Raw genomic sequence first — 12,545 nt, 5'->3', positions numbered from 1 at the left:
GTGTCTGACCTGAGTCCGAGTCAAGGACTCAAGACCTCCAAGTCTGGCACTTGCCAATAAAAATGTGTGTTACATAATGATGTCAGTATGTTATGGAAGAAAACAAAGGAGACCAATGAAGGTGTTTCAGACACACAACAAAAAAGCCTATTATGGCCAAGTTTCTACCCGATGCATGATTTTGAGCTTCATTAAATCGAAGCATTTGTAGCTCACAGACTTGCAATTATTTTAAATATAATTAAAGACATGATTATATATTATTATCCATTATCCAGATTAGAAAAGTAATTATGATATCATGGGAAGAAATGTCAGCTTTATTATTCAGAGAAGCATGAGAATAAAGTTGCTGCCTCATGATGCTATCCAATAATGTGATGACGACAGATGAGCTGGAGAGGACGGACTGTAAGGCAAGGAGCAGCTGCTGTGTGTGTCTGTAGTGTTCCTTTCGCCAGTACACACATACACACCGTTAATTAGTGGCATAGGGACCGACAGCTTTGCTGTAACATGAAGTTTGTCTCAGCCTGAAGCAGAGCCCTGCTGCGGGCCGGAGGGAGCAGACATTCAGCCGAGGGACACACAGACCCACAGGCAGGGCTGGGTCTGTAGACATCCAGTGTTGAGGCTCAATTGTGGTTTAACTCACAAATGAGTGTGTTATTGTTCAAACATGTATCATATATTACATTTCTCTCAGTTGTTCCTCCGCGCGCACACACACCTACACGCACACACACTCGCACACACACACGGCTCTGCACATTAAGAAAAGTCTGCTCAGCATGAAAACGTCATAAAAGTAGACATGCAATTTCTGTTTCACCAGATAGCCAGCCGAGCTTGTTCTGCACCTCTGATTTTAGTACACTGACAGCAGTTTATAGGAGCCCGAGAGAGAGCGCACTCTGGCCCCAGGCAGAGAGCGCTCCGGCCCGGTGAGGGAGGCTGAGAGACTTAGTGCTTGTGAAAACAGAGTGAGTTATGCCTTCCAGCACTGCTAAATCCTTTTTTCTTTTTCTGAATGATCAACTAGATTTTGGTGAAAGGAAACATTTTTAGAAGAATAATTGTCTTTGTTTATAGTAATTAATCACTGGTTATAGTAAATGAATACATATATCAATTTTGTCAGGGACACGCTTAGTTCAATAGCCCGTAAAATTAAAGTTTGAAGTGTTAAGGGGCTCTACAGGAACGGTATAACTAAAACTTTCAAATCTGCCCTATTTAGTGATCAATCAAGCTGTGGCCTGCGGCAGAGGGAGCTCCAGCTCACACAGACTCAGAAACATAGAGCCACAGCGATATATGTAATATATACAGTATATATACAGTATATATATATATATATATATATATATATATTACACAGTATTAATGTGTTAATAAGCGTAGTTTTTCAAATTAATTCAGTTAATCTTAGTTCATAAAAAAGCTCAATAACTTGGAAATATACCCTTCATATTTCCACTTATTATAAGCAATCTGAGGCTTCTGTTTTTTTCTTAAAGCACGTTTTATTGTCAAGAATCATTTCCCTAGATTTCATTGATTTTGCTAACTATAACTTCACTTATGAGGTAACTTACCTCTAGTGAGGGGCCCAGACCTTCGTATATTTTCTGTATGCGGCCCTCAGTGGACATCCCTGGTTTAGCATAATCTATGTTTTCAATGTACTAATCTACTGTATTTTCCCAGAATATTAATTGCCTATTTTGTTATTCGCACCAGGGAGCCTAAACATGTTAAGGTTCCAGTTATTATTTAAATATTTTTTCCTTAACATCTAAATCAAAATGAACGGGTGGTGGTTTGATGGTTACCTGTTTTTCTCAAATACACAACATAAAATAAAATAAAGGGTTCATGTTCAAAGTTTGATGTCTAAATTGTCCACCAATTCTGGAATGACCCTCTTCAACTATTTTAATGGGAATTACAGAAAAAAAATACTTCATTCATGCTTCTTAATTTTATTTGTTTTACCTTCAATTATTAATATTATAGATTATAGGCATACAACATTTGCAGTACTTTGCTAATGATGTAAAGCGTTAATAATATCAGTCAGTGTATTCTCTATTCACATTCATAGCCGTGTTTTACCAGCGAGTGTGTCTGCTCTCTGTGCGACACAAAGGGGGCTCCATCCATGAAAAGACGGGTTAACACAATCAATCAAAGTGACTCGTGATTGATAGGAGAGTCTGTGAACCATATGGCCCTGAAACGCTTTTCTCCGGCCTCCATTGTGCGCTGAGAGCCGCACTGCACACCTGCGTGGACACACACACACACACACACACACACACACACACACACACACACACACACACACACACACACACACACACACACACACACACACACACACAGAGGTCAGCTGCTGCTCTGAATAGATCTGCAACGCTATAACACTGAACACTGAAATATGGTGTGACCAAAATAAATCCATTATTTTATTTACATTTAACACATCGCAATAAATGTGCAAACGGCAGAATATGTATTTAAAAAATATATTTTACAATGCAGTTTTAATTACTTTTTTTCTTTACAGATATACGTTATGTGTATTCTCAAGGCACTTACGTGTTGTACAACGCATCATACATATATTAAATTGAGATTTATTACAAACTGTTCACTACATATTTTCTGTTTATGATAATAATTTCACAACAATTAATTTATCAAAACGCTAAAAAGAGTCGACTCGAGGCGGTAAAAAAAGTATTTGTAAGTGCATTGAAGACATCACATAAAACCTAAGGAACCATATTTCAGTGATTGTGAGCTGAATGAGTTTAATAAGCACCTGCACGTCTCTGCGGAACGCTTCGCGCGCCTGTTCCTCAGCGGAGAGCGCGTAAAGCCAACGTTTTTGTCTGCAGACATCTGCCCTTCACACTGCTGTGACAATGACACACTTCAGTCATCCACGTCAATTTCTTCATCTTCATCCTCCGAGCAGCCCTTGCTGCTGAGCCGGTCTGTGAGCCGCGGCGCTGCGGGGGAGAGAGGCGCTCTGCTGGAAGCCAGGCTCCCCACGGCGGCAAGGCATGACCTGGATTCCGGGTCAAGCTCGGGAAGAGTCCCAGCGCCGATTACGCCGTCAGTGCACTTCTTTAGCTCGGCCAGATCGGAGAGCTTCTCCAGGGCAACAGCGCCGGACACCGCCGAGGCGGACTGCACATCAGCTTTCATCTCCTCCAGGTCCCGCTTGAGCTTCGCCCGCCGGTTCTGAAACCAGGTGATAACCTGCGCGTTGGTCAGACCTAGCTGCTGGGCGATCTGGTCCCGGTCCGTTGGGCTCAGGTACTTCTGGTACAGGAAGCGTTTCTCCAGCTCGTAGATCTGGTGGTTTGTAAACGCCGTCCGGGACTTCCGCCGCTTCTTTGGGGCGTTTCTTTGGCCGAAGAGCGTCAGGCCGTCGCGGCCTTAGAGGAAGGAATAAGTTCATATAAATAAAGTATAAAAAGCAATATTATGAGTCATCCAAAAGCTCGATAACATAGTCATAATAATAGTAGGAAAAAAGTAAAATAGCTGATAAATGTTTTCTGTTGGATCAACCATTAAACATAATATGGATAACATACTCTGTTATTGTTTGACAATCGTTATTAATTAAAAAGATATCCACAACAAGTTATTTTGTCTGAATAGGGAGGTGCTTATATAATGTGTTACACTGCAATTTGTGATTTTGCAGAGTCTCAATGAGATTTTTAGGTGGTTTGGTGCCTACAATAACAAGAAGTAATTAAGTTTAAAAAATGGAATTAAATTAAATGCTTGTGTTTAATATATTTTAAATGTGTTGTTTTAAATATGTTTTACTATGTAAATTGTCTATCGCGCTCTATATTATTGTTATAAAAATATATCAAACCCCTAACCGTACAATTACAATTAATATATAAAAGAGAACAAAGGCTATACGTGAAACAAATTAGGGCAGTATTACGTTTTAGGCTACAGTGCACTATTGTATAATAAGACTAACTTATTTTTATTAAACTGAATATACAGTCATTTTCCTTTTAATTAAATAATGGTGTTAAATGTCATTTAAACTCGATTTGTAGTTATGTCTTAATAATAAGTAATAAGTAATGGAAATGATGTTATTAGTTTCACTAAATATATAATACAGGTCGACTGTTACTGCACCTTTGTATTTAACGGAACACGCTGCAGAAGAATTTTGGAATCACAAATAATGGAGAAAAAAAAAACTCAAAGTACAAATCGTGCAAGGTTCCTCTCAAAAAACCTCGCGGCATCCGACTGTCTTTTCTTTTATGTAATTTATTTTATCAGGAAAGAAAATAAAGCTACTGCAATACCATAGCCGGCTTGTAATTCCCAGAGAAAGGAGTCTTTTACCCTCGGCCGCCTGCAGTACGCTGACCTCCAGGCCACTGAATGTTTTGCTGGCCAGTTCCTCCAGCGCGCACAGCGGGGAGCTGTGAGTTAGCAGCGGCAGGCAGGATAGCTTGTTCCCCGCCAGAGGCAGCTTCTCTCCGGAAAAGCCGTTGCGTGCCGCTCCGCTCCTTACTGACGGCTTGTTGAGGATGTCTTCGATGCTGAAAGGTGTCAACGGCTTGTTGGAGCTGGTCGGTGGCGGGAGCTGATCCAGCGGGCTGCGGCGCCGCTCCTCGAGCCCTGCTGGGCATTTGGAGGAGTCCTTAGATGTCATGGCGGCTCACTGGGTCGAACACGACCGTGGTCACTTTGAGAAGAGCTTTTCAAAGCAGGGAGAGCCGACAGGCTGTCGGAAAGTTGAGCAGACAGTGAAGCTGATCCACTCGGATCACAGGTGCCGGTCCAGCCGCATTTCGGCAGGCGAGCTGCAGCCTGCTGCAGAGACACTTCTCTCCGCCAGCCCAGCCGTCTCTAAGAGGCACGGGCTGAAAGGAGGACGGTGGATGATAATGCACCAACAGCAGGGACGGACCTCCAGTATCAAGTCATTGCTGACTGGAGGAAAATCACTCAAACTAACCCCGACCCCTCTCTCTACAGCCACATAACGGGGAACAATAATTAGAGGGCACCGTGGAGGGGAGGAGCCAATTGTAGAGCAGGCCAACACTTTCTTTCTAAAATGAGAAAACTTGTCATTAAATTAACTAAATGTTTCTATCCACATGACATTCTCCTAATTGAAGTCAATCACTCCAAAATGCACCGTCACAGCAAGAGGGCCAGAGACAATGCTCAGGAGCCAGCTGCCAAAACGTTTTTTCACATTTTTACAGAAGCAGTAAACAAACACTTTATATATACATATGAATCTTTGTAGATATAATATTTATTCGACATAATGTCTTCTTAATATATAATGGAGCAAATATAATATAAAATATATTGTTGTTCTTTCCCTTTTATTTCATATGATTGATACAGTAAAATAATTAAGTATTTTTTTAATCGTCCAATTATTTTCTGTCCTTTAGTTCTGGATAGATTTTAATAAGGTAGCTAAACATCTGCTAAGCATTACATTCCAACTTATAATACTTGACTCTGTTCAATACTTTGTTTGGGGGGTCTCGGTCGGGGGGGCGGTTACACACTGAACCCCCGCCATGACATAAACAGTATGCCACAGATACTTAATTCTACTGTTACAGAATCAGAATCCCTTTATTCGTCCCACAGAGGGGACATTTTAATTTGCTACAGCAGCTACAGAGCCAAAGACAGCTTTACAAAAGAAAATATGCATTAAAAAAATATGAAAATAAAGAAAAATAAACAATTTACAAAATACACATCCTGTAGTGAGATATGGCAGCCAGGTAAATATTTCACAGTTATTATTATATATGGCATATTTCTGTTTATATATTGCAAATAAATTGTTATTGCGCAACTAGTCAGTTGTTTTGTTGTATGGGGGGTTTCCCGGGGGCCATGATGGTTGTAAAGTCTGACTGCTGCAGGAAGGAAGGACCTGTGGTCTCTCTCCGTGAGACACCGTGGGTGCAGCAGCCTGTTACTGAAGGAGCTCCACAGTGCGGACAGTGTGTCCTGGAGTGGTCTGAAATCCACCACCCGCTCCTTGGTCTTCCCTGCGTTGAGCTGGAGGTGGTTCCTCTGGCACCAGAGGATGAAGTCCTGCATCAGCTCCCTATACTCCCTGTCGTCCTCGTTGGAGATGAGGCCGACGATGGCGGAGTCGTCAGAGGACTTCTGCAGGTGCCAGGTCGGCTTGTTATGGATTAATTCTACAGTGTAGAGAGTGAAGAGAAACGCTGCCAGCACCGTTCCCTGGGGGGCCCCCTTACTGCAGATGATGGTGTCTGATTAACTGGTCCTGACGTACTGTGGAAGATCGGTGAGGTAGTCCAGGATCCAGGAGGTGAGGTGATGATCCACCCCCGAGAGCTGCAGCTTGTTTCCCAGGAGCAGGGGGCTGGATGGTGTTGAAGGCACTGGAGAAATCAAATAACATGATCCTCACAGTGCCTCCAGCCTTCTCCAGGTGGGAATAATGTATTAATGTTACTGTCACATTATACATATACAAATAAACATTAATCATGGTAACTTTATGGATTGAGGGGTGATGGAGGGACACCTGATGGCTAAATGGACGTATGGACGAATGAATGAATGGATAGATGCAGAGTCACAGCCTTTTGAAGGTCTGACAGTTTTACTTTGTTATTTACTCCTGCCTTAGCCATACTGTGACATTTGATTATTCTGAAAAGATCGAAGCCTGCTCTCTCTCTCAGCTCGCTCCGTTTTTATTTTCCTTCAGTGTGTGTAACACCCATGCTAATGGATAGGATGTCTTCATCTGATACCCGCTTCCAATTGGAGAAAACTTTCACTTTTTCATGTAGGTTTTAATTTCATCTGAGGGAAGTCTGAACTGCATGCTGGGGGCCCGAGCGGCTGCGCTGTTTCCCTTGTTTGTGATGTTACTTTGAACCACAATGATCACAAGTGCTTGTTTTATTGAGCTGAAGTTCCAATTTATTTATTGCTATTAATTATAGAACATTTAAATGAGTTAATACATAAATAATAAGAACTTTTATTTCAGGTTATAAAGTTTTCAAGTGGAAAACTTTGCTTTTTTGGAACAAACTGGACAAAATGAGCACAGATTAGATCCTATCAAGTGTTCTGAGGTGAATGTTACCCAGGTAAAATGTTGTTAATATTGTTATCTTTTTTACAATTTTGTGATAAAGCAAGGGAAAACATGGTTTCATTGGAATATTAATAAACATCTTGCCTCAGTAACCTTAACCAGGGGCTAACAGTGCAGGAAACACAACATAAGTTAAGCTGCTATTGTACAAAACTGTGGGATTCCTGAAACCTATAGTCATAAGTGACTCATTATTAATATTATTTAATATTTCAAATAACATACCTACTTGAATAATGCTTCACAAGTACAGAAACAAAGTTGTTTTGCTCTCAACCAGGGGTGTCCAAACTTTTTTCACTGAGGGCCACATACAGAAAGAGATACAAAGCGCTGGCCCCTCATTAGAGGTGAGGTATATCGCCTCATAAGGGAAGTTACGAGATAGCAAAATCAATCAAATGTAGGTCAATTATTCTTGATACTTGAATATGCTTTAAGTAATATCAGAGCTCTCCGTAGGGTTCCCTTTATTTTGTTGGCAGCTCAATCCTTAAAACAGAAGCCTCAGATTGCTCATAATCAGAGGAAATACGACGGGTTTATTTCAAGCTGGTTATGCAAATAAGTTATTGGGCTCTTTTCATCAACTATGATTTGTTTGAAAAATGTTTCAACTTTGAAAATTGGTCTTATTAACACACAAATACTACTGTGTAATATATTATTTTTAGATATTTAGGAAGTACAATATAAGAAAAGCACACGTTTCAGGTGTGGGCCATATTCCATTATACTTTTATCATTTGCTGAGGGCCAATTAAAAGTGGGCCGCGTTTGGACACCCCTGCTCTAAATCAACACTTTATATGAACCTGAACAATGCAGAAGGTGCTACAGTACTTAAGCTTCGTCTTGTGTTAGTTCCCTGTTACCATCTCTTATGTTAACGGGTCGGTTTTGACCCGTGTTTTAATTTAGTTGTAAAATACACTAAAAACAATGATCTATCATCCAATTTGTTTCTCATCTCTTGGTTACCTTGTTAGGCTTCCTTATCCATAAAGATATTGGTTTTAATATTTTTGGTGTGGGCCCCTGGGCCTTTTTTTGTCAGTATACCCCTCGATTTCAATAAAAAGAAATGCAAAATGAACCTCAAGAGAATCATATAATAATAAATAAAAGGTTGTTATGTCACCTGACTATTACTGAGGGGATTTAGAATACATCCCTTAAATAAATTAGTTTTAATTATTTTTTCATTTTAATTTTATGAACTATAGTAACATCTATGGTGTTACGGGTCAGTTTCGACCCATATATATTTACTTCAAGAAAAAGGCAAAAAAGTCTCTTTTTTCACCAATAGAACTTTAGTACAAACACAAAATGAAAAGCAGAACAAATATATGTATATATATATATATATAACAAAATATAGATTTTCAAGGTCAAACAAACAACAACCAATCAAGCAAACCAATAGAAATCAATTACTAGTTCCAACACTAATAAGTCTCTGTGTGCAAGAACATGCATGTGTATGTGTGTGTGTGTTTAGATGCATGTGTGGCAAAAAGTGACACTTTTGTCTGTCTGACCAAGGTTGCAGCATCTGGGTCTCGGGGCACCCGTTTCCTTCGCTCAATGTGTAGCTTGACAAGGGAATTTCCCAGTTCCTCAAGAAACATTCTCCGCTTGTTTTTTTTGGTTGAGTTCCATCCTTTTTGGATGTGGGTCCACAACACAAATGCATTACATGCAGACACATCAAGGATGTTGTAAAACACAACCATTGGCCATCTCCTGGTCATTCGCTGGCAAGTGTAGGTGGCAGTCAGCTTGTCCAGGTTGTCCACTCCTCCTTTGTTTTTCTTATAGTCGAGGATAATTGTGGGCTTTATGTCACTTCTTGATGACACAGCTGCATCTTTCTGAAGAGTAGACATAAGTATCACATTCCGGTTTTTTTTGGACAATATGAGACAACAGTGGTGGTGTCTGTAAAAGCAAACTTTGTGGAAAGTGCAGCCCTGTCCTTCACCTGCAAGATTTCAGCAGGCTCAGGTTTATTCTTCTTCACTGTGCCCACCATGGTAAGTTTCCTCCTGAGAAGTTCTTGTCCAAGGTCATAGCTGGTAAAACAATAGTCACAAGTGATATTGTGACCCTGCAGTCCAGTAGTCATATCGAGGACCACACGCTTTCCTTGGTTTTTCTCAGGGATGCCACTCGCAGCTTTGCCTGTGTAAATCTGTAGATTCCAGGCATAGCTGGTTTTTGCATCACAGGCTGCCCAGATTTTTATGCCGTACTTCCCTGGCTTACTGGGTATGTATTGCCGGAAGGGGCATTTTCCTCGGAAAGGGACAAGACGTTCAGCCACTGTCACCTCTGGCCCTGGGTTGAACATCAGTGGAAGGAGCTGCACCCATCTCTCCCAGACATCCCTGATGGGGGCAAGCTTGTCAGATCTTGCTCTGGTATCTCTGTTGTCAAATCTGAGGACTCTTGATATCATGTGAAAGGTCTGAAGTGACATTGTTGCCCGGAAAATATTTCTGCCTGTCGATGCGTCCCACAGACTACCAGTGGCCTCATTGCAGGATCTGTACACTCCAGCAAGAAGAAGAACACCAATATAAGCATCCAGGTATTCCTCATCAATGTCTTTCCACATGCCGCCATGGACTTTTTTTCCTTCAAGGTTTGTCATAGCAATGATGACTCTTTTTAGTGACAATGGCATAAATAGCTCAAAACATGTATTGATGTCGCTGACTCTCATCACAGCAAACCTTATGATTCCAGGGGTCATTTTGATGACATTTGCAGCAGCTGCCCTGCCATGTACATCAGGAGGTACTGAGCTCCAACAGATCTTACCATTTTTGGACTTGAATCTTTCAGCGGGAGCAGCTTCAGCACCGGTGACCTCCTCATCAGACTCATCAGATGTGTCTGTGTCTTCTGGATGATACTCCACATTGTCTTCCTCCTCAGAAACCTGCTCATCCGAATCACTATGCTGCTCTGTGTCCTCTCCCTCATTTTCACCAAAAATATTATCCAGAACTTGGCTCACTGAAAATCTTCTTCTCATTTTTGCATGCTACAAATTGGAGATGTGCACTCTGCAAGTCACCAATTCTATACTGAATTGGCCTCACATGTCTGGACATGCCAGTCTTTGTTTGTTTTGTTTTTCTGCAGGTATACTGGAAAACAAGGCAAAATGAGAATCCCCTAAAGCTCACATTATTGGGAGAGGAGCTGGCTGTCAGTGTGTTGGCTGACAGTGAACTTGTGATTTCAGTTTTGGCTCTAATTATTGCTTTATAATCTTATTTTTATAACTGGGTCGAAACCGACCCTAACAACACAAAGGTCTTAATTTCAACTAGAGCATTTTATAATTTAGTGAAAACAATTTTTTTTGTTTTATTTTGTTGAAATAGAGGTTCCTGACAAAGTCATAAAGCCTTGATGCAATAAACAAATGTATATGGTTATTTTATGCATTTAAAACCTAAAAACGGGTCGGTGCCGACCCTAACACAAGACGGAGGTTAAGCTTTTGAACATATGTAGAGAATTTAAAACAAATCCCTTATTGTCAGATATTTCGTAAACCGTTATGATATAGTGTTACAGAAGGCAAGGTAAGTTTATAAAGCACCTTTCAACACAAAGAGCATAAATAAATATGGCACTTAAAAACAGACATTAAAAAGCATATAAGATAACATAAATATTATTTTAACGCTTAACTTCCTGTTTTCCAGTAAAATGCCTGGAAGAACACCATCAATCCATGTGTGGGTATTTGAGATGAAGGAAGTCTATCTCCGCTCAGGCATCATGCAGCAGTATGATGGACTGCTGTAGGATTCTCAATTCTATAGTAGGAATAGGCAAAAACAATCCAAGAAACTTCTCATCTAAATTTAACAGGATTTGTGAATACAATGATATGTTAAGTTTACAACGGACGCTCGGCCGAGGCCTTCTCCTGTTTAACTGCTCCACAGTCCACTCTCGAGGGGTTAGCTGTCTACAGCATCGTACGAAGAAGGTCTGATCTCAAGCTTTCCAAGTTGTTTTCTACTCTAAGGTCCTTCTGGTCTCTTCTCTTATTGGTTAGTAGCAACGGGGCGGGTCTTCGGCACATCTGACTTCCTCATGTTCTTCTTCTGTGTTCTTCTATTGGCTGACGTCGACGGAGGCGGTCCATGGCACGTTCTGCTTAGGCCTTTTATGAAGTCACTGTCGCCATCTGTTGGCGTAGACACTTCCCCTTATGATATTCTATTATACAATTCTTCTGAGGTTTATTGGTTATTAAACACTTAATAGTATTATTGCAGCATCAATGAGTGAGAGTTAGAGGCGCTGTGTTTAGTATGTAACTCCACGTGTCATTGTCCCTCTACTCATATATACGACACAATATAAGCTACATGCTAACTGAGGCTAAAAACAATAACATCCGGTATGACTGGAAGTTTAAAATCTGGTCCATCGGGAAACAGTGAATTATATAATTTAATGTTCCGTTTCAATATGTTGATTTATTCTCACGCTGCATGGAGAGACCTGACAGTGGTGGCCGGCCAATAGGGGTGCTGGGGGCACCGCCCCACCTCCTCCCACATCCTAGATTGTCATAAACAAATACTTACTTGATTTGATCAAGTACATTTTTTGATGAATGAGGTTAATATTATATCGTTGGTGTCATTAAAACGTATGAACTTCAATAAAATATCGCTTAAAATTGTGTTGCGAAGTCTAAAATGACTGATAAGTCACGTGTTTCCTGGCTGGGGCTCAGGGATCTTCGCCCATTGAGGCTCAATTCCAAACCACCCCCTACACTACCTCTCTAATCGTGTGGAGGGTCCGCCACATTGAGTGCTGTTTGAAACCAATCAAGGGGGAGGGGTAGTGGGGTATAAAACCCTCCGACAGTGGGTCTACATGGATGCCGGCTCACAAACCACACCCCTCAGAAGTGTAACAACCTTTTCGAGTATGAAGGAAAGGCCTGCTTACAAATTTGAGTTCCATGCGGTTATTTACAATAGATAAATAATAATTTGCCTTACCGAAAACATGACAGAGTTCAATGTTATGTTGTATTTTGAACTCTTCACGGGTTAATTTGATTTGGCAAGATTACATTAGATTTGTTTTTTGAAGATGTAAAAATATAAATCAGACCAAACAAACAATACATGTGCCGATTAATATATCTCATATCCATTCACTTAAAAAAAAAGTTTAACCTTAATTGTGATTTATGATTTCAGGGACTGTGGAAAATACCAAAGGCACTTATCAAGTTGAGAATGGAGAAGGAAAACTTGTTCAACAAAAACAGAAGTATGGGAGTGAGTTATATTATGCATTC

The 12,545-nt window shown here is 40.6% G+C and overlaps 1 protein-coding gene across 2 annotated transcripts; it reads right to left on the bottom strand.

The window, feature by feature from the left end:
• Window positions 1-1,525: 1,525 nt before the first annotated feature.
• On the bottom strand, window positions 1,526-4,988 carry LOC134858558 (transcription factor LBX1-like). Of its 2 annotated transcripts, XR_010164970.1 has the most exons (3): window positions 4,405-4,988; window positions 2,831-3,452; window positions 1,526-2,288 (listed from the first exon to the last, which is right to left on the bottom strand). XR_010164970.1 is itself a non-coding variant. In XM_063874529.1 (2 exons), the coding sequence occupies exons 1-2, from the start codon at window positions 4,715-4,717 to the stop codon at window positions 2,944-2,946; spliced, it is 822 nt and encodes a 273-aa protein (XP_063730599.1). In that variant the 5' UTR covers window positions 4,718-4,988; the 3' UTR covers window positions 2,537-2,943. The 2 variants fall into 2 exon arrangements, 1 of the variants encoding a protein (XP_063730599.1); XM_063874529.1 differs by lacking the exon at window positions 1,526-2,288 and having other exon boundaries at window positions 2,537-3,452.
• Between the last annotated feature and the right edge of the window lie 7,557 nt (window positions 4,989-12,545).

Source organism: Eleginops maclovinus, chromosome 22 (assembly GCF_036324505.1).
Source record: "Eleginops maclovinus isolate JMC-PN-2008 ecotype Puerto Natales chromosome 22, JC_Emac_rtc_rv5, whole genome shotgun sequence".
NCBI classification, from domain to species: domain Eukaryota; kingdom Metazoa; phylum Chordata; class Actinopteri; order Perciformes; family Eleginopidae; genus Eleginops; species Eleginops maclovinus.
This window is presented reverse-complemented; position numbering and strand designations above follow the sequence as displayed.